This window comes from Solenopsis invicta, chromosome 2 (assembly GCF_016802725.1).
Source record: "Solenopsis invicta isolate M01_SB chromosome 2, UNIL_Sinv_3.0, whole genome shotgun sequence".
NCBI lineage: Eukaryota > Metazoa > Arthropoda > Insecta > Hymenoptera > Formicidae > Solenopsis > Solenopsis invicta.
Window position 1 is genome coordinate 6,666,268 of NC_052665.1, and position 23,051 is coordinate 6,689,318.

The following is a 23,051-nucleotide window of genomic DNA, read 5'->3' on the forward strand; positions in this document are numbered from 1 at the left end:
CGCAGCGTGGACAGCGTGGACTGTACATTTTGGAACGTAGCTTGGCCTTGCTTCTGCCATTCTGCTCGTGTTTCATAACCTTAATTTTTTTGGTGTGGTGTCTTAGAGTTAAAGATATAAAAGAATTTTTGTGAAATCGTCATTAATCGATGCCGGTTATTTTTTACTTTTATTTCTTTACGTCAGAAACGACTTTTAAAACGATAAATTTAAGCGAAACTCAAAGAGTATAATTCTAACACGTAGCACAACCTGCATAACCTAACTGATGATTGAATTGCACATGAGAGAAGCTAACGTTAATCGACATTGATTAAATTTATTTCTGTCGATATTTTTTAAGTTGGGATGATACTCATGAATTAGTTCATCATATTTAAGTCAAGCAATTAAACGACATAATCTATGAGGTGAGTTTTGCTACTTCTAAATGTTTGTGTTAAAAGATTTGAGAACACTAGAAAGTTTTAAGAAAATATCTTCTGTTTAGAAATATGTTCGTTCAGATTCGACAGAGAGTATTGTTTAATACGACAATTAAGTATGGCAAACAGAGGAAGTACAGCACATCAGTTGTTAGCAAAGTTAAGAGTGAAACAGAAGATGCGACGGAGCCCAAGTATCCATCCATTGAAGATCTAAGCTGGAAAGCTAAACAGAAGAGATTCAGGCTAGCTTGGCATGACAAAATCAAGAATTTGGAAACCGTGGAAGAGAAGTTATTTAAGATTAACATGCCACGTTATTATGGCTGGAAGTCGCTAATCCTAAAAGAACATGTTATACCATACGATGCCTTGTCACATGCGCAATATTATACAAGAACACATATTGTCAAAGAATCTGGTCTCCCAGCGTACTACAACAATATAATTTCCACAGAGCAATTAGATAGGATAGTGCAAGAAATCAAGAGTGATATAGAAGATAATATAATTTTTGAATATTGCATCAGAAAGTAGGTATTTCCTTAAATTAAATATTTTATTTAAAGTATAATGAAAGCAATAGTTAATTATTATTTGATTCTTTGCTATTATCTATAATTGTGTAATATATTTAAGTTATTTAAATTTAATGAAAGTTTTTCTTTTATACTAATTATTATAATATTGCAGAAGAGAACACGAAAGGGAACCAGATAAATTTCCATTGGATGAAAACACTAAAGCATTAGACAGAAAAAGGAACATGGAAGAAATTATATCTAAAGCATTGATTCAAAGAATTAATAGAACAATGCTGGCACATCTTACTCCTGAAAATCCACATTTATTACACACTGAAGTTGATTTTGAACCGAGATTAGAAGCATCTTGGTTTATGGGTGGTTTAGACCCTCCTAATTTTGTAAAAAGATTCAGAGAGAGGATTCCATTTATGAAAGAATATGTTGACGACCCAGTAAATTTGCCTGTTCAATATATTGGCCAACCTGTCATGCATCTGAGGCATAAACATCCTCTGAGAGAAATTATTCCCTTGAGAGATTGTGAAAATCCAGCTTTAGACGTACCTGCATTCAAATTAAAACCCACAGTATTGTCTTATACTCTTGATAAAAGACATTTAACTAATATACCTGGATTTTGGCCTGGTGATGAAAATGAATTCGGCCTTTTGTCATATCATAACTGCACATACTTGCAAACTAGGCCAGAAAAATATAATGACACGCCCACAGCGCTTACAGTACAAGCTATATTAGCATCTTATAGCTGGTTACTATCGCAAGCCTGTTATCAAGGTACTTTTACAGTTTACAGTTCAAATATTAATTTGTATTTATATTTTGTGTACACATTATAAAATTTCAGGTTTCTCTACCTTTCATGACATTACATATCCATTATCCACTCAAACGGTTATAACGAATGGACAGTGGTGGTCATTTTTCGTTTACCAACTTAATACTACTTTGGTGCATTCTGAATATGCAGATGAAAATCCGAGACGCAACATATGCTGGATTACAGAGCCGTTAAAATTATTTGAGAAAATAGAAGATGACAAAATTCATGGTTTGAATGAAGAAGTTCTCAAAACTTTGATTAAGTTTTACATAAATGTTCCTGAGGAAAGGATAGGCATAGACTTGAAACCATATTTAGGAAAATCTGTAAAAGTAATAGCTGACATAGAAGATGATGAAAGGAGAAATTGGCTCGAAAAATATTATAAACATCTTGTGAGCAACAGACCGAGGCACAGGTGAGATAATGTTAAAATTATTTCTAGAATTAAATACTTATTTTCTAATCCTTAGCTCTTGTCAGAGTGCCTTTTTAACGTACTCCTATGGTGTGCGCTTTTTACAATTTACACATATATAGGACCTAATTTAAACGGAGTAAACTCCGTTTAAATTTAGTTCAAAATGACTTAATTTAGAGGGTTTTTCGTTGGAAAATACTCTCGCTGGTTTGCTATTACCTTCTGAGAGGTAGTGATTGAATAAAAAGATATTTCTCAGATCAGTAAGTTTTGAATCTGTATCTTCGGCACAGTAGATGCACAGCATTCTGCGCCACGATTATTACTTGTTTTATTTTTAATGTGTTAAATGGATTTAAAGAGCAGTATTAATAAAGCGAATGGACCTGATCCCATCTAATAACTTAATATTAAATAATTTGATCGGCTATTCGTAGATTCGAAATCACGTAATAGCTAACATAGAATACGATGAAAGGAGAAATTGGTCCGGAAGATATGTTATAAGCATAAGCAAAAGAAACAGATTTATATCTATAATATATCTTTTTTTCAGACGAGTACCAGAAATATATGATTGGCAAAGAATCTATCTTCTTCAATTTAAAACTCGTCCAATGGATAAGAAACGAGAACCTTGGGAATTTGGTATTAAAACGTACAAACGTACATTAGATGATCATCATCCACAATATATACCAAAGATTTTACGACCAAATCCCAAAAAGAAAAAAACAGGACGATGGGCAAAGACATACTATCCATAATTAGAAATACATATAATTATCATGTTGTGAATATATAAATATAGTAATTGTGTGAAAGACAATTATATTCATTTTTATTATAATATCTATAATAAATCTGTGTACATGTATATAATTCGTTTTTATTTTTTTGTAAAAAAATTCATACAAAGTATGAAACAATATTACAATATTTTTGTACGATCTTGTCTTTTCTAGGAGACAACATAAGGAAAGCGAAGAGAATTTTGTAGACGTATATTTTAATTATAATTTGGGCACAAGATTTGCATTATTTCTGTGTTAAATATAATAATGTATTAAAAGAATTGGCAGGTAAGCATACATTTACCATATCGTTTGTATTTGTATCTTTTACTGTTATAGCAATAGGATAAGAAGCTCTGCAACAAAAAATTTCGAATTATGTTTTAAGAAGTTTAAGGAATTGTAAAAAAATAAGTATAGTAATTTAAAATAAAGTAAATGAGTTTAAAAAAGAATTAGGAAATTAATTTCAAATTTTTGGGCAATAAAAATTGCTATGCATTTTTCTGAAAACTTTTGTCACACATAATGTAACTACTAGTGATATAAGTATATTTTCTACTAACTTGTTAACGGCCACAACAACAATTCGTTGATCGGGCGTCAAAAAAGCTATTGCTTTAATGTCTTGATTGTTCTCAAATTCCATAGATATTCTATAAGAACCGCGTGGTACAAATTTGCTGAAGTGAGAAATCGCGTAAAACATAGGCTGTTTGTAAAACTCATCGCTCTGTGGCATTACAATGATCGGTGAATCCACAAAATTTTTTGCCCAATTCGGTGCCCCATGATCATTGAGTGCAATGTTCCAATCTACCCATCCAACCACCCAATGCGACAAGTTCTAGAAATATATTTGTACATTTTACATAATCAAAAATATTTTAATATGTATATTATATAGATTTGTATTGATATGCATATTACATAGCTCTTTGCACTACTTTTAGCTTTACATGAAACTGTCGTACACTCAAAAAAAAATTTTGCTGGCATAGATAGATTTCTGTCACAATAAAAATTCATCATTATTTTTTGTATCTGCTAAAATTGTTACATATAACATTTATAGCAACAACATTTAACAATATCTTCTAGATTTAGATCTCACTGCCAATTATACGGTTAAATATGATTGGCCTTAAATATGAATGAAATTTCACAAACAGTTCAGATATTCTGTTATTTAATTTAAATTGGTTAAGTATTATACATGATATTAAATATTTGTTAATCACTTATTATTTACCTAAATTAATTTTTTGTAGCCAAAAAATTGTGACTGTGCAAGATCTTCTTTTGAGTGTATGCTATAACAAAATTCTTATAACAAAATACTGATTAATCGAATAATATAAATATAAGCTTTTAATTATAAAAGAATATTATATTATTCGATTAATTCCCCTTAGAGAAGTGTAATACTGGCAATGTTGAATTAGCCAGTAATCATTACTTATTTTGAGCATTAAAAGTACTAACCAACACCGCTTTTAATATTCAAAATAAGTAATTATTGGTCAATTTAATACTGCTAGTATTATATTTGTGTAAGGGCCTTTGTACAAAAGTTTTCGTTATACATTTAGAATGACGCATATTTAGCAGATTCTTATTTTATAATTAAATTAAAGTGTTTTTTATAGTAAAAAAAATTGAAAACGCTAAAGAAATAGGAATATAGATTAATTAGTATTGTGTAATTTTTTTTACAGACCTCAATTATATCTAAGATATAACGTTGTCCTCGTTCCCATGATCCCAACTTTACCTTTATTCTTTCCCAGATAGCACTACCTATAAGATAAAAATTCTACGAATCTCTTTTTTAAGGTTTTTTGAAAAAGACTATCCAAGTTATATCCTCTTTTGCAATGATCCTGCTATATATAACTTGTACTTACCGGTGCATGCCTCGGTCATCAACATAAATTTATCCGGATATTTATCATGCAGTTGGTTTAGTCTCATCGGTGAAAAAAAATCATCAGTGTACCAATGGAACGCAGTGCCGGAGAACAGTTCATTAGCTTTTTGTGAAGTACTGAACACTATGTTGGGATACCACGGTATTTCGAAGCGTTGATCATCCATCGCCATGTAGACGGGATTATATCCAGCTTCAGACAAAGTCGGAGCTAAAAAATTTGTAGTCCAGATTGACGATGCGGTGGGTGTCCAACCCATGGAATTGAAAGTAAAGAATGGAAAAAATCCATCCAACGGCTCGTTGCCCGGCGTTATACCCCATATGTCTATTCCATATTCTTTGTACGCATCGAAGAACTTTTTGATATATTTAGCGTAAACACCATAATATTCATGTTTTAGAGTACCTGTTGGGATTATTCACATTTCATATTTAATTCGTAACCCTATAGTACTTGATTAATAATAACAGTATAAAGCTAAATTTAACAATATTCCAATATAGCACAAAATATTTCAGCAATACAACAGCAACGTTGAAAATATTACTACACATTGCTGGTATATTCTGTGCTGTATGGGTTTTGAGAGAAAACGAAAATATTGAATTAAATTAAATTTTTTAAATAAGCAAATGCTCTTTTGTAGCATTGGTACCTTTAATAAAAACTCAATTTTCTACAAAGATGTTATTGGACTATAATTATGGAGGGCGAAGTAAGGACCGTGGGATAAAAAAGATCAGTTATTAATTTTATTCTTTTTTAAATTTGAAAAAAGATAAGAAATTGAACTTTGCGTTATCTCATTCATGCAAATATATGAGTTTTATTCTTATTTCTATTCTTATTTTGCTTGCCAAGTCAGATTAAATTTTACTTTTTTATAATTATTACAAAAATGTTGGAAAAATGTATTTATGTAATTACATGTTTTGTAATCTCGGATGTGTATTTTCAACTTTATTAAGCCTAAATGCGAATTGGTAATCCTTAGCGTTCAGTTGCTAGATCTTATTGATAAATATCTACTTTTAATAAATATAGCTAATTCAAAACTGACAAACTGACTTTTTTTATTCCAAAAGTATTTAAATGTGTTTTAATTAATACACATTTTGATATTCTTAAAAAATAAAAAAAAAACGCGGAAAACTTTTGTGTATTTAAAACTCAGTCTTCATACTTCCATTAAAAAATACTTTATAAATAACGAATAAAGTTTTAATTTTAAATTAATCAGTTAATTTATTTCCTATTCTATTTTATCCTAGTTCAATCGGTTTTACGTTTTATGACTGTATGACAAATTTAAACTTTTTTTTAGACCATAAACTAGACAAGTTGATTTGTATACATTTGTTATCACTGAAAACAAATTCATAAACAAAATTGCTGTTTTATGTCACATATTTGAGAAAATTAGATTTGAAGTTGTCAAAAATAGTACTTTTAGATATTTTTGAGTTAAAATAATTTAAAAATGTAAGGTAATAGATAATTTTGACCATAGATTCAATCGACGAATCGTGGTTATAAGCATTAGCGGACTATTATCATTGGTCTTTTAAGCTATTTTGGCCCAAAAGTATCTAAACTACTATTTTTGGCATCTTTTAGTCAAATTTTCTCTGAAATGTGATGTGATAAAATTTCAGTAACGGATTCATTTTCAGTGACAAAAAAATCTTTAAAAATTATTTTGTTTAGATTGTGGTCTAAAATTCGTGTTATACAGTGTAATTGGTAATTGACCTTTGCGAAATTCCAATAAAAAGTAAGTTTTTGTAAATTTTTAAAATTCAATATTTTAGTTGTAAAATAAATATTCTTTTCGTGTTAATTTGAAATAGCGCATGGCCTGCAGGATCTGTAGAAAATCCTGTCTCACCAAAAATCTCCCCCTCACCCCATTTTATATTGTTTGAGGCTTTCATCCATGGAGGAGCGCTCCACGAAGTCGTGAATATCCTGAGACTCTGCGGATTAGACATCATTTTTTTGATATCACGTATATATCCGATTTTATAGGCGTCTTCCTCCACAAGACTGAAATAACTTAACGTAACATCACCGGGTATGTCGTCGTATGTATATGGTCTCGTCGAGAAATCGGTACCTGCGATAGGTATACGGACAAACGTATATCCGATACCGGTGGGACTGAAATATGACCTGGAAATAACTATGCGTGAGAGGATATCATGGAAAACGGATTAAATCCTGTTAGACAAATTTCCGGTAATTTCATAAAACCCGATACATTGTTAAACCATTTTGCCCGAATAATGGTTACGTTTCATGTTTCAGTAGTAGTTAACGCACTTCGCGCAATTTTAATACCGTATTTAACTCGTACTCAAGAATTGTAATTTATGCTTCTAATTCATTTTCAGTCTATCGAAAGAAGTAATGAAATTTTGCGCCGTTATCTCAAAGCAGAGTTAATAGACTTTACTCAAAAAATTACTCTGCTACAGCCTACAACATTATATTTATTAATTAATATATAATCAATAACTAATTAGAAAGTTTTTCTTAATCTATTAGAATTTGCTTACTAATGTATTCTAATTGGATTTTGTATTATTTAAATTATTCTAAAAAATTCTTTTAAATAATCTTGTAACAACAGAAAAAGAAAATTTAAGAAATATATTTAATTCCCCCTAAAAATAAAGAAAAGATTGAGGAGCAGATAAATTTTAATGACGTTTATAACGCACGAGTGACATTTGGAAAATGTGTATTTAACCTATTTTTTGAATCGTAAACAATTCAAATTTAAATATTTAAGGCCGTCTTAAGTACAGTTTTAAGAGCATAAAGCAGAGTTTAGCATTTTAAGACATTTACTTAAAATAATTTTGAAAATAAAAACAGACTGTAAATACCATAGTAGTGTTGCATTATTGCTGTTTTCGAAGAAAAACCAAATGGCATATGTTGGTTTATATTATTGTTTTATATACATTTTGTAAATGTTTTTACAAAACACAAAAAAAATGTTTAGAAGACATTTATAAAACACATATGAACCAATACGTGTTACTTGAGCGACAGCTTAGAAAAATATTAAAGATTATTAAAAAACTTATTATATCACACAAAGATTTATTCTGTTCCCCCAATCTTGTTTTTTTCAAATCAGTATCGTCACTTTGCGCTAATAATTAATAATATACCGACGTACTCAAGTAATAAACGTTGAGTGTTTTTGCTGAGGCTTCTAATGTTGAGTGCTGCAGCGTCTGTCATTGCCCCTCCAAATCCAAATATCTGTTGATATGTCTGATTGCTGTTCACTACGAGAACCAGTTTGGTTTCAACCTCGTTTGTATTGGAGAAGTTCATGGTGGAAGTGTGCATTCTTTTGCCTTCCTTAGTGGACGTGTACCATAAAACTTGATTCTGCTGTAACATCGGCTCGCTTATTGTATCGCAATACGTCGAGTTACAGACGCATACTACAGACTCGTCTTTAATTGGAAGTGGTACACACCCATCTCCTGCAATGGAAAGAACATTCAGTTGCACATTTCGATAATCAAGTGGCTTGAGTTCCTTAAGTTGTCATGCATATTTTTTTTAATTGATACGCTGTTATCGGAAACTTTTTAAAAATATTAGAGATTCGATAAAAGAAATATTGAACGTCATGTTCTTTCTCTTTTCTCCCCCTCTCCTCTCTGTATATTGAAAAGAATCAGAAACTTTGCTAGTTAAATTAAGTGAAATTAAATTCGCCCATTTTAGTTTGAGCTGTGCTGAATCTATGTATAAGTCACAAGTTTTAAGAAAGTCGTTTATCTTTCAAATATTACAAGTACAGCTTCGGAAATTCTGTTGAAATGGATATATCATCGCAATTTGCATTTATACTATTAACAATTGATGATGTTGCAAAACTAGGCTTATAATACTTTTAAAATAAGAAGCTCAAGAACGGAACAAAGAAGTAGCGATAGGCCTCTAATGTTTATGTAAAGTGATGTGTCATAATGAGCGCAATTACTACATAATTAACATGTGCGTAAAGTAACTTAAACAAGCAAAAGTTTCTTAAAAACTTAAAAAAAAATTGTTTAATGTTTGAAGCAAAATTTTTGTGTAATAAATCTGCTCGGTTTCTCTTTTTATAACAATACCATATCTCATCTGTATCTTTCTAAATAGTCGAAATAGTGAACTTAATTATACTTTGTAATTAGTAAATGGTATTCATTAAAATAAAAAACTATGCAAATAATAACAATTATAATATCAATAACATTTAACTAGCAATAGATTATAATATGATATCTTGTTTATACTTGTAAATTTTTTTACCAATCGCAGAAACTCTTATCGCGTCTAAAAATAAAGTAACATTAAACATTTCTAAACATTCAACTTTTTTTGCGCTTACCTTTTACTGTGGCCAAAGCGGCGATCAGAATTATTACGCGTAACATCTTGAATTATCGTGAGGAAGCTTACTGCTTAGCCTGCAAATGTGTATAAATAAAGTGCATCTTCAAGCAAAATAACGGAAAACTGTTATTTTTCTCGATATCTGGACTGCGTTCAGAATGAACTTCCGGGTGCACTTAGATATCATTTCTTCTTGTTTATCGAACATTAAACAAGGAGAAAATGATACCTGGGTGCACCCGACGTTTATTCTGAACGCACCCCTGGATACGCACTAGTAGGGAAAGCAGACGGCCATAAAAGTTATGAATGACCTTTTGGGCCAGTATTCATAGTCGATTCTTGTTTTAAGAGCATCTTAAGTAATGTTAAGATACTAATACGGCTTTCTGATTGATTGATGACATCGTAACTCTCAGCTAACATATTATGTTGGATTCGACATTCTGCAGATTCTGCTGCACATGGGTGTACGTCACCCGACCATTTTCAATTGCGCATATCTCAGTACGTAATACATAGAATTTGAACAATGTTTTTTAATCGAACGATTTATGAATGCCAAGCATTTTTGTAAACAGCTCGGGTATACGACACCCAGGGTGTCAGCTGAGGGTTAAGATGATACTTAAGATGATCCTAAATACAGGAATCGACTATGAATACCGACCAAAGAGAATTAGGCAATTTTTCTAATCAGTATATCACTTGATATATCAGTATCACTTGGTTATCAGTCAGATTTCCAGTCCATAGATCTGGGGCATACCATAGCTCTACTATGAGTACTACCTACTAAACTACACGCTGTCTTGTCAATTTCCAATCAGTAGTCGAGTCAAGTCATTTCAAGCCAATTGTCGCCCAATTACTGACTAGATTTTCAGCTTTGTCACATTCACGAAAAACGAAAATTAGAAAAATTGCTGTTCGCTCTGTCTGGCCAGCATTGCAGGGAGTACCATGACAATTGGAAAATATCATGACAATTTCTAGACAGACACTTAAAGTGATATTAAATACGTTTAATATTTGAAATATTTGTAATATCGATATATACATAATAATAATTTTTCATTATTAATGATATTTTACCCTACTATTACTAATATATAATTGGCATTTTTTTTACACCATTTTATTGCTTTTATCATTTTCCAATAGTAATAATTGTTGTTTTTTTTTTAATTATTTCGTAGTAAATATAAAATCATTACTACTATGTTCTTACAACTACTATATATACGTTATTACAATTTAATAACATGTAACGTTACATGTAATTAAATAACAGTTTTAAAATGTCGTATATAACGTTGCATAAAACCTTGTATAAACAAATTTTGACGATGACTTAGACAATGTTTTTAAAACGTTTCAACAAAAAGTCACGTATCAAATAATCTTTTTAAAATGTTTATATGATATTATTTTAAAATGCATAAAAGTACACATAAAATCAACATTTCTAAATGTTGCTTTAATGTTTCTTGCTTACTGGGTACACATTGATTATATCACACACGGAAGAGTGTTGTCAAAAGCGAGAAAATGTTTTAAAATCTGTTCATCTCAAATCAAACTTAATTTTGAGATTTCAAGGATTCAAAACATTTTTTTATGTCTTATTAAAATTGTATTTGACATATAAGGAAGGATCAAAGTGAAGCGAAGGGTTGCCGACATATTCCTCTTTTATATCTCTGCATATATTCCTACCTGAGTATCGTAAGAGTCTTGTTATTCGTAGTGTAGAAACATTACCGATGTTCGTTTCGTAACGGTACGATGATGACTGAAGAATAGAACGATGCCACTCGTAACGTTGGCTTCGTCATTGGTATGTCAGAACACACAGTGATGCTTCTGATAAGCTGTTGATGTATTTATCACTAATAACATTTTAATTAATGCACATTTTCTTAGCTCAAAAAACGATATTTTTTTTAGAGAAATAATTATACTTGTTACAATGCGTTTGAGGCAAGAGGAATTATTTTTAATTAAGTTACTAGACACGCTTTTAATTACGTAGACAAACTGATGACATAATTAGGCGCGTGTTTACGATCTCATTTACGACCCCCGTTCCAAGAACATTCTTTGCTATATTCATTAATGAAATATACATTTTTAAAAAGGATGATTAAAAGAAATAAAGAAATCTGTTCACTTGAAGAAAAAATGTGGTATAAAAAATAATACATTTAACGGTTATTATAAGAGAAGAAAATATTATGACTATTATAATGTTACATTATCACATTTTAAACTCTTCATACATATTTAAATAAAGATATAGACTTGCATTTTAAAATTATCATTGTCATTGATTGCAGTTAATAATGTGTATTTGTGTCAGGCAATACAAATCTTTAATAAATTCAACTCTTTTATGAGAGCATATCTATAGAGATTGAAAAATTTTCTATGACGTTTGATGCATTTTAAAGAAGTGTTTTTGGTATATGATAATTAATTGGTATTGATAATTAATTGGTATTTATGTACGTATAAAATGTAATTTTTTCAATCTTTTCATAAATCGCAAATAATTAAGACTGTAAATATAAATTTAGCACGAGAAGATACGGCGACGTATTGAGATAACGTATTTGAAATAATTTTAGTTTTAATAGAGTTGAGAGTCTTATCAAATACAGATGTTTACTGAGAATTTAAAAACAGATTTGTTATTATTAATTTTAATTAGAATTAAAGTATAACGTTTAATAAAGCAATAAGAAAGAGAATAAATAAAAAAATCATCTGTTTTTTTATACATAAATATTCTAAATTATATAAGAAATATTATTCATAAATGACATAATAAAGTCTCGATAAGATAAGAGAGAGATTATCAGAAGATAAATTAAAAAGTTGCTGTAAATAATCGATTATTTAATCATAACAATCAACTGTCTCTCGCTTTCTCTTTCTCTTTGTTTTGTATTACGTTGGTTGTATAAATGTACAATATGATTAATAACTCGCAAAATATTGTTATAGCAAAATATTGTTAAATATTATAATTCAAACGTAATTGCGATAATTCGTAACTGCTATTGAATATAAACGTGCCTTTCTTCTCGTAATTTCCTACAGTTTCCTAATGGATATACCGTACTTGTATGGTCTAATTTAATATCCTCCTAGTATATTAGCTTAATAACTGACTATGCCATCCAAAGATTTGCTTTACATAGATTCACGGACGTAAGATTTCAGTTCAATTAGACAGTAATTAGCGTCAATACTAGTCGGAGTTAATACCATTTACTCGTGTCCAATTATATTAAATACCCACAACACCTTCATTGTTCCACTATTACTACTGTACTATTAAAGTGTAATTGTTTATATCAGATGTGCAAATTAATTCACTGCTTTTAGATTAAATCAATCTTAAAAATCTACTTATAGTCTCGCTCTACTCTGCAATCTTGAAATGTTATTTATTAGGTCTGTAACACGTAAAGTGATATGGGCAAACGATACGACCACAGAAAATAGTCGTAAACACGATAAAGTGTGTATTAGATATCGCATGTTTTTCTCACTTCAAACTCGAAAGAAGTGTATTTGAAGTAATCGACATAATGTTCCGCTCTTAAAAATGCTGTAATTCATACAGATTATATTTTTTATATCGACATATAAAAAGTATAAAATAATTTTTTGTAATGGAGATTTTAATTTAAATAATCGTTTCAATCTTAAGAATTTAAAGATGAACAGCAGTTGTTAAATCAAAACTTTGTACAAACTTAAACGAAGTTTGTTGTACAATTTCAAGTCATCCGACAAATCATTTCTATTAGATTACCAAATGGAAAACTTTTAGAAGAAAGGTAAATGGATTCTCCGTATGTGTTAAATGCAAACAACAAACAGCGATGTTTTTTGATATAGCTATAAATAAAATATCAAGTAACGTGAAAGGTTTTTTGTTGGAAGTTTAGAAATTAGTTCTTACTGGCTTTACAAATAATGATCTTTTAGTCAAGTATGTATATAGTAAAGTAATTATTTACAAGAAAATATTACAAGTAAACATTTCATTACAATAATACTTTGTAAAACCCACAATATCTGAGTTTCAAGAATTTGTTTTATTTATAAATATTTTATATAGAAGATATATTTTATTTTTGTAAGTAATTAAAATAAAAAATAGTTAAAATTTTATTCTCACAAATAAGTTTATTTCAATATTCCCACAAATAAATTTTTAAAAACATAAATAGGCTTCATTCAGATCAGATACTTTATTCTTCAACTTTCCAATCTTTTACAAAACGTGAAACATATTTGGGAAAGTTGGGGTCCTGAAAACCATTAATTACGTAAAATTTCACTTTTAAAATTTCATGGTGTGTATCTGCCTCATGCTAAATTTTCCATTCAAACTATTCGATATTACGTTCAATACCAGGTCTTACAACCGTGACTTAACCTTCTTAAGAAGGAAGAAATAAATTTCAAACCTTAAAATAAATTTCGGATCTTGAACTCTCTCAGTTCTATGCGTAAAGATTTGCTAGTATTTCATCATTTTTATGAAAATGGCTTATATGTACTTAAATAATTGATTAATTTTTCTGGAAATAATAAGCTACGGTGAGTGTCAAAGATGTTAATTTCTTCTAACAATAAGTAACTTATTTATTATTTTCGTAACTTTGAAAACGTGAATTAAAATATTTACTAAAATGTTTTTATAATTAAAAGATTTGAAATTAACATTAAAAAAATTTCTTAATTTTAATGCTTTGGTTTACTATATTTAAGACAAGCAGCTTAATACTTCAAGTATTATTTATTTAAATTAAGTAAATTTAATTGTAATAAATATATTCTCTAAAATTATAAGAAAATTTTCACTTGTCAGTATATATAAAAATATGTTTTATTTTAATATTTCATACACGATTAATGTTTTATTTTAATAAATACTGTATTAGATTATTGAAATATTTTATTAATTTTATTAAACAGAAAAAATCTTTTCGTTTATTTTTTTTATTTTAAATTTTTACATTATTCATTAATTGAGAAAAACATAAATAAATTTTTTAGTAATCAATATTTATTACTTTAAAAATGCATTCAATCGTATCGTCGTCTTTTCATATATTTTCACTGAACTTTTACGCGGGAGACGCAATTTTGATCAGAACAAGTCTGCAAGGGAAAATGTCGCCGCCATCATCGTCGTCGCCCTCGTCGTTGCCACCGTCGTTGGCGAAGGAAACGGGCGGGAGTCAGAACGTTGGCGTTTCCGACGGTGAGATAAAGGATAAGGATTTGAGAAGTGTGACATATTCAATTTTGCAGCGAAGCGATACGTCTTTCCTGCTGAGTGTCGCGCGGTCGTTCGCGCGCGGATGCCCAGACAGACGCTTATCCGCGGCCAGCAGATTCTCGGCTTTTTGCGACACGTAACGAAATTTACGAGGCGATATCATCATTTTCGTCACGTACGTCGATGAACGGGACGTGCCACTGCGTCTGCTCGCCGTCATCATTGTTGTCGCCCGAAATGCAGGAAATTGAAAACACTAAGGCATGCACTCTCTCCCTCTCTCCCTACCTATTCTTCGCCTTCATCCCGATACGATACATGCACGAATGCAGATTCACGCGTGCATTTCGGTGTATGTATACCAACGAATTTCGCAGAGTGCGCGAAGCAATTCTGTCCGTACCTGTTAAATCTTCGTAAATTTGTAAAGCGTGCACATCTCTGTCGTGATTACATCTCTTAATTGAGAGTAAGTTTTTGCGGTGGAAAACTCTTTATTTACATAAGAATTCTAAAACGCATATTTGATAGATTTGCACAATTTATATTCGTTAAGTAAACTTTCCGCGACGCGGTAAAGGGGGAAATAGGAATGATGTGTTTTCAGTGCAGAATGTGCAAGATCGTAAAATAGGTCGTTTGGAAAATAGTAGTCTATGTTAAACTTCAATTTCGACGAGATATAACGCTTATGAAAAGTACCAATAAATGTAAGAAAATTAAGTGATACTCTGTACAAAAGGAAGAAACAATAGATAAATACTTGTTACAATTAGTTTCTAATTTATATTATAATAAAACTTTCTTGGTGAAGTCTTTTCAAAATTTTGTATATAATTAAAAAAAATTTTTTCAGAATATTTGCTCAGATTTTGTACATCAATTGGAACATTTTTCAGAAATACTCAGAAAAAACTCAGAAAGTCTACATCTTTTCTCAGAGTTTTTCATATATGTTTGTTATTTATAAAATAGCTTAAGATTTCTAACACGTTTTTGTTCTACAATTTCTGATAAAAAAAGTTATAAAATTTAAAAAAGTTAAAAATATTTTTTAGTAACTATAAGATGAGAAATAAATTTAGTCTTAAAATATTTCAAAATTTACATGTATGAAAAATTCTGAGAAAAGATGTAGACTTTTTAAAACATGCACAAGATTATTAAAAATTGTGTTTTAATTCGTACTAAAATTATGAAAAAAAAATTTTATCGGGGTTGATTTGGATTAAAAAAATGAAATACTGTACCAAACCTGAACGTTATTTATAGTCTACCTTAAAGCGAATGTGATAACAATTGTTTAATTAAATTTAATGCTAATAGACATCTATTCAATCGGGTCTTAATGTATGACGCATTGTCGAGCTTCATGTCGCGCAAATTTGCACGATTTTGTTATACATCAGTAATATAACACTGAGCACGATTGACGATGGTATAATTCTCGATCCGCAAAGCGGTATATATATATTTTAATATAACCACCAGAGGGTTTGGCACGATCGACACGGAAATCCGTGCCGTATATGACAAACTGTTCACCGCAATTAGAAATAGGCGGATGCGGGACAAGCTCTGCGAATGTTGTCGCGGCATATCGGCAAATCCGTGTATGTACGTGTGGGCTGCAAACATCGTCTTTCCAATACGCCGGTTCGATTGTGCAAATAGGAACGATAACATCATGATGAATAAAATCGGCAAACGCGTGGTGTCTCTTATCTCGCGTTTATTCAACCTTATTCAACATTATTGTCACTAAAAATTTACATTGCCATTAACATGAATACATATACATTGATAATTAGAGATTTGTGAAGACGCGATTATTTCAACAATATTTTAATGATATTTTAATAATTTTAACGACTGACATACACTTGACGAAAATTGGATGAAAGATACAAAGATCTTTACGATTATTTAGCAAACAATATGCACTGAAAAAGACCCGAATTATGATTAAAACGTATCCGCTTTTAAATTATCTTTTTGTATTATAGTATTTACTACAAAATACATTCGGCAACTCATGCATAAGTAACAGCGTCGGCTTAGACAGCCACTTTTTAAATTTATTTATTATTCTTAGAGCCTTGACTTATATTATTTGATTAATAATATCTTATAATCGGCAAAAAATTGCATACATGTAATTTTTTTTAATACTTTAATTAAAATATTAATTCTTATTTTGAGGCAAACAGTGTTGCTAATCGCGGTACAAATCGATGTGCAAATTTGTACTCATCGGCGATTGCTCGAATTAATAATGATGCGTGAAAGGAGCGAATTATATTAATGGAATACGCAACGGCGAGAACGCGTTGATTCACTCGCGAGAATTCGTTGCCTCCACTTATCGTTGGAAATTTTGGGCGAAATTCGTTCGATTCGCGCGTTATTTAACAGGACGTGTTGTGTATTGTCGACCGGATAATTCCGGCGAACCGCTCGTTGTAAAATATGAAAAATTCAACAGGCGCGGAAAATGCACAGACGCGAGGTAAACTTATGGATGCTGTTCGCGAAAATAGTGAACGACGCCGCATTGCAAATAATTGTGAGTGCGTCGCGAAATGTCGTTGTACGCGAGTTGCAGGCCTTTCGCCGTGAATTCCGTTCGTATTGCGCGTGATTCGTTTCCGGGCTGCGCCCGGGAGATGTAAATTTCATGTTATTATTGAAATCAGTAGATTGAATCGTTAACCGCAGCTGGGCTATATGCCTGAGAGTGTCATTGGTTGCACATGCGGCCGATACACTATGAAAAAAAGACAGGGGTGGGGGGAGAGGAAGGGAGAGCAAGAGAGCTTTTCGGGAATGTGGATGCATTTTGCCATTTTATTTTAACCCGGCTTTTGTCTATCGTGTTCACTTCACTTTATCGAATGCATCCGGTTGTTTGATTATATCCAAATCAGTTTTGACACGTAAATGCTTTTATATTATAGATCGATCGAATATCATTTCAATAATCGTTTCGATACAAAAAGTTTTTATTGTAAATTAATAATATTTTATAGTCAAGAGACGCGGGATTTTTACAGGTAAAGATGGATGGTTATAAAAACTTTATTGCATTTAAATAATAAAAAAAAAAAAAAATATCGAATTTACCTATGGAAATTCATTCAAAGATTACATTTAGAAAACGACAGGTGAAACTGATTAATAAACAATTACTTTACGTAACCTTGTTGTAATGACGCTTAACTATTGAATATATACAAGCTATAATTAACTGTCACCGAGGTAAGTACATAAAAATAGAAAAGCATCGAGATCCTTTTCAAAACTGCTAACAAAAAATTCAATAATTGTTTACTTTTGTATATCCTATAATTACGATGTTTAATAAATAATTTTACTTTATCAATAAATAAAAAACGGATAAAAGTTTTTACATCTTTAAAAAGTTTCTAACTTTTACTTTACTAAAAATTTAAACAACTTATATTTACCGAAAGGATACTTGAATACCTCTTTATATTTTGTATGGAATATAAAGGGGTAATATGCGCATTTGTGCTTATACGTATATACATATACATTTTTTTATATACCTTTTTCTACTGAAGGGGTTACTCTTTCAATGGAAATAGATATATAAAAAAATAAAGCTTGATTGTTCGAGTCACAGTTATCCCAAAAAAGTGTTTTTGGCAAAAAATTATACTAGATAAAAAGCGTAGTTCGCTTGTAAAATTTCAAAGCCACTAGGACATAAAAAAAATTGTTTTACAAGTGAAATGGGTACCCGGATACCCCTTTTCGGTAAAGTAAAGGGTTAAATAGATTTGAAAAAGGGACTGCAAAAAAGGTGGGCTCCTATTTAAAACAAAAGGTTTTTAGAAATCTATCTATCTTTTTGCCGTCCCTTCTATCTTTGTGTTGGCTGAGACGCATCTTGACAAAAGCGATGGTGTGAGCGATTTGTAGGGCATTTCTTTCTATACTCATAAAAGCTATATAAAAGGTTCAAGGTAAAAAGTTTCAAGAAGTAAGAGTCTCAATGGACGTAAGAGAAATAGTAGGGTCAAGGATAAAGTAGTACTCTTTTAAAAGAGGAGTGAAGCCTGTGAAAGGAAAAATCCATTTTGATTTTCTATATTCATTGTGCAAACCGTATCCCGAAAAATTTGAATTTCACAAGAAAACTTGAATATATCAAAACAAAATCTGAAATCAGGTTATAAGACCCGTTTTATAACACGATTTTATACTTTGTATTGTCTTGAAAGTAAATCTTGAAAACGGATGTAATTTATGTAATAGAAGTAGCAATTCAAGTGCTCAAAAATTGCATTTTATTTGTATTACACGTTTCTTCATTAAAATAATACGTCACGCGCACTTAAATCTTACAATTCGTCCGGCGATTCGTCTGGCCGAATGCTTTTGCAAATATGTATGTCAAATGCAAATCCGCATTATCGACTGTATGGAATATAGAGGTAAACGAAAAGAGTTGGACGGGCGGGCGTCATAATAATCGCGCTCTACTGCCTATCGACAACGGCTTTGCACAGTCGTTTCAGATTGCGCCGATTTCATATTTCGTTTAGCCATAGAATGCTGTCGTTTCCGCCGATATCCAACGTTGAATTTTGTTCCGAATGCCGCGCAGCCAAAATGAAATTCGTGCCGCTTGTGTGGGATGTAGTTTTTACTTGCAAAGTTCATAAAGTAGTAATGGAATCTTACTTCGAAGTGACAATAAACGCATATTATATTAGTAAAGAGAAAAAGAAATAAGATAGCGCTTTGTTAACGTATTCCCATATTAACGACAGACCTTACATTTTAAATTTTAAACAAATGATTAATTTCACGTTATCGTGTAGACTTACATCTCATAGACTTTTAAACTGGCTTTCGAAGCCATAAATAACTCACAAACACATACAGCCACGTGCGCGACGTTGTATATTTTTTTCAACAATATAGAATTTATATTTCAATACAACAATCACTATTAAAGTATTTCCATTTTGTTTTCTATAATTTTAAGCCATCTTTCAGGTGGTTTATGAATCTCGATTAAAAGCTGTCTTTAGACAAGACGTTGTAGAACCATTTTCAGACATCGTTCATCATTCACTAATTGAAAGAGGATTTTAGACAAAACATGTTTCATCGAGCGGAACAAGTGGTAAATCGTAGGAACTATTATATATCTGGTGAATAATACGCTAGGCTACAAAACGTCCCAACCACAATTTATTATATCTTTATCTTTTGTCTTACAAAAGCAACGCGTGTGGGCCTGAAACTGTATGTAGTAATTTTGCAGAACGTTCTTTTTGCCAGTATATAGGCGGTTTCATTCAAATTTCTGACTCAAGCGGTTTAATTGACATGGGTACAAGGCCGCCGTAATTGTTTCATTCGATTTCAATAGCTCATAATAAATGAAGCCCTTTCTGAAAGCCTCCAGGGCGTTGTTTGTCGATCAGATTGAAATCACTGTTTTCAAACCAAAATGCGCATACATTATGTGATACAATGCCTTTGAGAAAAAGAACTGATAAGTGTTTCAATTAACTGATTATTATATCAGTAATTGATGATATTTAATCAGTTTATTGAAACATTTTATCTCGAGAAAAAAACAAACAAATTGATTCGCAGGTGTTTACAGCACTTTTTTTAATTGCAATTTCTAAAGAATATGTAATTGGATATGTTTTTTATCTGTTATCATTTTTGGCGTTGATAAATTAATATTTTTTAAGATTTTGTTGGACTTTCCGCCAAAATAAGTGCTATTTTTAATAATTAAAAGTCACCACTACTTCAAAATAATGGGAATATTAATCAATTTTAAATGATTTTTTAATTGTTTAAAGAAAATTTGGATTATTCTCGTTTGTATATATCTCTCAGCTCTAGCCGCATTTCAAATTATTAATATAATCAGTTAGCTTAATACGTTATTACTGTCACAATTCGAGTGCAAGATTTAGTTCGAGAGAGGCAACCCCTCTTAGAATCACTAGTAGCAAATCGAAAGCCGATATGCCGCGCGTACTGCTTCCGAGATGAATCGTTATCTCCTCTTCGTCGAAAATAAAATTCGAGTCCCGTCGTCGCACCTTCTTTTCCTCACAGGATTAAGGGTACCCTGTTCTTTTTATATCGCGCAGAATCCTGCGGGCATCAGACGAACCGCGATTTCCTTTGGAGATCGACGATAAATCAAGCTTAAAATTGCTCTCGCGCTATTCTCGATTATTCGTCCTTTCGAAAGAGCGACTTCCCTACAACGTGCTCCTTTAATGTCGAATAGCCTTGGATATTTTTACAGTTCTACACCATTCTTCGGCAAAGTTGGAGCATCGCGAAAGATTCGATCAACGCTCGCGAGATTTTATACGCGGGTAGATTTGATGCTCCCGTACAATTAAATTAACTCGATTTTCGGATTCGTTGTTTAACGTGACATTTTTGAATTTACAGAGAGACAGCGTTTTACCATTTACAATTTCAATTTTCAAATTATTGTTTATTTGTCGTTATTAAATTCTGTATACATAAAACTAAAAACGTTTTTTCTATTAAATGTCGCTTTATTTGCACTGTTACTCTGCAAATTAAGTGGAGCACGAAAATAGATACTCTTTATAGAAATTACTATTCCATCAAATATAAAATATTAAAAGTGTGTTAATGTTATCGAGCAATTTTAGTATTGAGCATTTTTCATTATTTTTGGTAATCTACAGTGCTATCATTGTTTTTCTCTTTGCATTATTACAGAAAAAATAGCTTTGTTAAAGTTTCTAAAAAAATTTAACTAGATCGATAGATATGCAGAGATACCGATTTGTAAATAATTTTGTTGGACTATCAAAATAATTGTAAAAGACGCTCACAAGTTTGATGAGAAATGTGGCAAAAAGTTTTGACATTCTACCTACATAGCAACCTACATAATTATTTTAATGGTCTAATAAAATCATTTTCAGATTTTTATTCAATTAAATGTTTTGATACTTTAGCAAAATCGTATCTCTTCATATATTAATTTTAATAAAATTGAATTTTTCATTAATAATTTTATTTATATGCAAATATGATGACACGTTGGCTTATCGTGCGTGTTGGAGAAGACGTTCCTACCTGATGTCTCGGAGAAAAAAAATTTCCGGTCTTTTGTCAGATGATGCATCTTGAGAAGCGCTTCTTCAGATAAGTAGAAGAGGCCGATCGCGTAATGCCGTCGTGGTGATTCGTTTTCTCGTCAGCGGTGCGGCGTGCGCGAATGCCCTACTGAATCCCCTCGAAATTGCTTCTCGGCTGGATACGTTCTGCCTTTTGTAACGGCGTGCTGAACACGCTCGTTCCGGCAGGCGGACAGCGCGATAAGTAGCTACGATACGAATGAGGAATTCCTGCGGCTCACCTTGTTATGCATATGTCGCGGCGATCACGTCAAAATAGCATGGTAACAATAGCGAATCGAATCAATGTGATCCTGGCTCACAGTTTTATAAAGAATAAAAATTAATAAATTATCAAATAAATTGTACAGACTCGAAAAATTTAAAAAACCATATAACATACAAGTGTTGTCCAGTAGCAATCGAGAGTTTTGATATTGATTTTAAATATATCACTTTGATGAAAACTCTCGATTGCGATTGGTCTATAAGAGTTCAGTTAATTTGAATTCAATTAAAAGCACAGCCTCAACATGACAGTATATTTAGTTATTGTGTATTTAGAGACTCATTTAACAAATAAATATCTTTTTATTATTGGATATTGGCGAAATGGAGTACTTTATGCGAGCTATAAGTTTTTCTTTGCAACAAATGTTCTTATAATTTTTATAATTTAATTAAATATTTGTTAAAATAACTGGAGTCAATATCAAACGTTCGATAATTAGCTTGGTTCGTCAGCCCTTGAATGATGTTATATTGTTTTTAAAAATGTATGCAGGTATGTACAAAAAGAACTAATAATATCTTATAAATTTTTGTTTTCTTTTTTTTTTAATTGAGCTCCAAGTTTACACAGATGCGAATCGAAAAATAACAATAGAAAGTCATAATTTTGTTATAAAATAGAAGTATAAGAATAAAAAAGAAGCTTATCTTAATTGTGTGTAGATTTCTTTTGAAGATTATTGCCCTCCCCTCCTCATTAGTTTCTCGAATTTTTGTGACAAATGTAGACTTATTTAATATAAAAAAATAGATAAGAATAAAAAAATTGCAAGAGTTATTTGACAAAAACAAACTTGATATAAATACCCCGGTTTCATTGAGGGTATAAACATGTATAGGATTCGGATTGGTATATGAGTGATACGACCCGTAAAAATACCAAATTTTCTGAAAAGAGGGGAACATTGATCTGAGAAGAATGTAAAGTGACGAT

At 31.1% G+C, this 23,051-nt stretch overlaps 2 protein-coding genes across 3 annotated transcripts; one reads left to right on the forward strand and one right to left on the reverse strand.

Annotated features, from left to right (window-relative positions):
• Positions 1–3: 3 nt before the first annotated feature.
• Positions 4–3,088, forward strand: LOC105200797 (28S ribosomal protein S30, mitochondrial). Its single transcript, XM_011168526.3, has 5 exons — positions 4–410; positions 491–958; positions 1,119–1,747; positions 1,818–2,211; positions 2,771–3,088. The coding sequence occupies exons 1-5, from the start codon at positions 406–408 to the stop codon at positions 2,979–2,981; spliced, it is 1,707 nt and encodes a 568-aa protein (XP_011166828.2). The 5' UTR covers positions 4–405; the 3' UTR covers positions 2,982–3,088.
• LOC105200798 (lysosomal acid glucosylceramidase) lies at positions 3,084–22,002 on the reverse strand. Of its 2 annotated transcripts, none has more exons than XM_011168529.3 (8): positions 21,786–22,002; positions 9,348–9,426; positions 8,133–8,448; positions 6,849–7,114; positions 4,916–5,347; positions 4,729–4,808; positions 3,575–3,855; positions 3,084–3,364 (listed from the first exon to the last, which is right to left on the reverse strand). In XM_011168529.3, exons 2-8 carry the CDS (start codon positions 9,391–9,393, stop codon positions 3,253–3,255), a joined length of 1,533 nt encoding a protein of 510 aa, XP_011166831.1. In that variant the 5' UTR covers positions 9,394–9,426; positions 21,786–22,002; the 3' UTR covers positions 3,084–3,252. The 2 variants fall into 2 exon arrangements, with proteins under 2 accessions (XP_011166831.1, XP_011166830.1); XM_011168528.3 differs by lacking the exon at positions 21,786–22,002 and adding an exon at positions 11,072–11,226.
• Between the last annotated feature and the right edge of the window lie 1,049 nt (positions 22,003–23,051).

Coding starts and splice junctions, on each gene's coding strand:
- LOC105200797 (XM_011168526.3), top strand. Junction 959..1,118: donor TTTGAATATTGCATCAGAAA/GTAGGTATTTCC, acceptor ATAATATTGCAG/AAGAGAACACGAAAGGGAAC. Junction 2,212..2,770: donor AGCAACAGACCGAGGCACAG/GTGAGATAATGT, acceptor TCTTTTTTTCAG/ACGAGTACCAGAAATATATG.
- LOC105200798 (XM_011168529.3), bottom strand. CDS start 9,393: ATGTTACGCGTAATAATTCTGATCGCCGCTTTGGCCACAGTAAAAG. Junction 8,449..9,347: donor CGCTTTGGCCACAGTAAAAG/GTAAGCGCAAAA, acceptor TTTCCATTGCAG/GAGATGGGTGTGTACCACTT. Junction 3,856..4,728: donor ATATCTTAGATATAATTGAG/GTCTGTAAAAAA, acceptor ATATATTTCTAG/AACTTGTCGCATTGGGTGGT.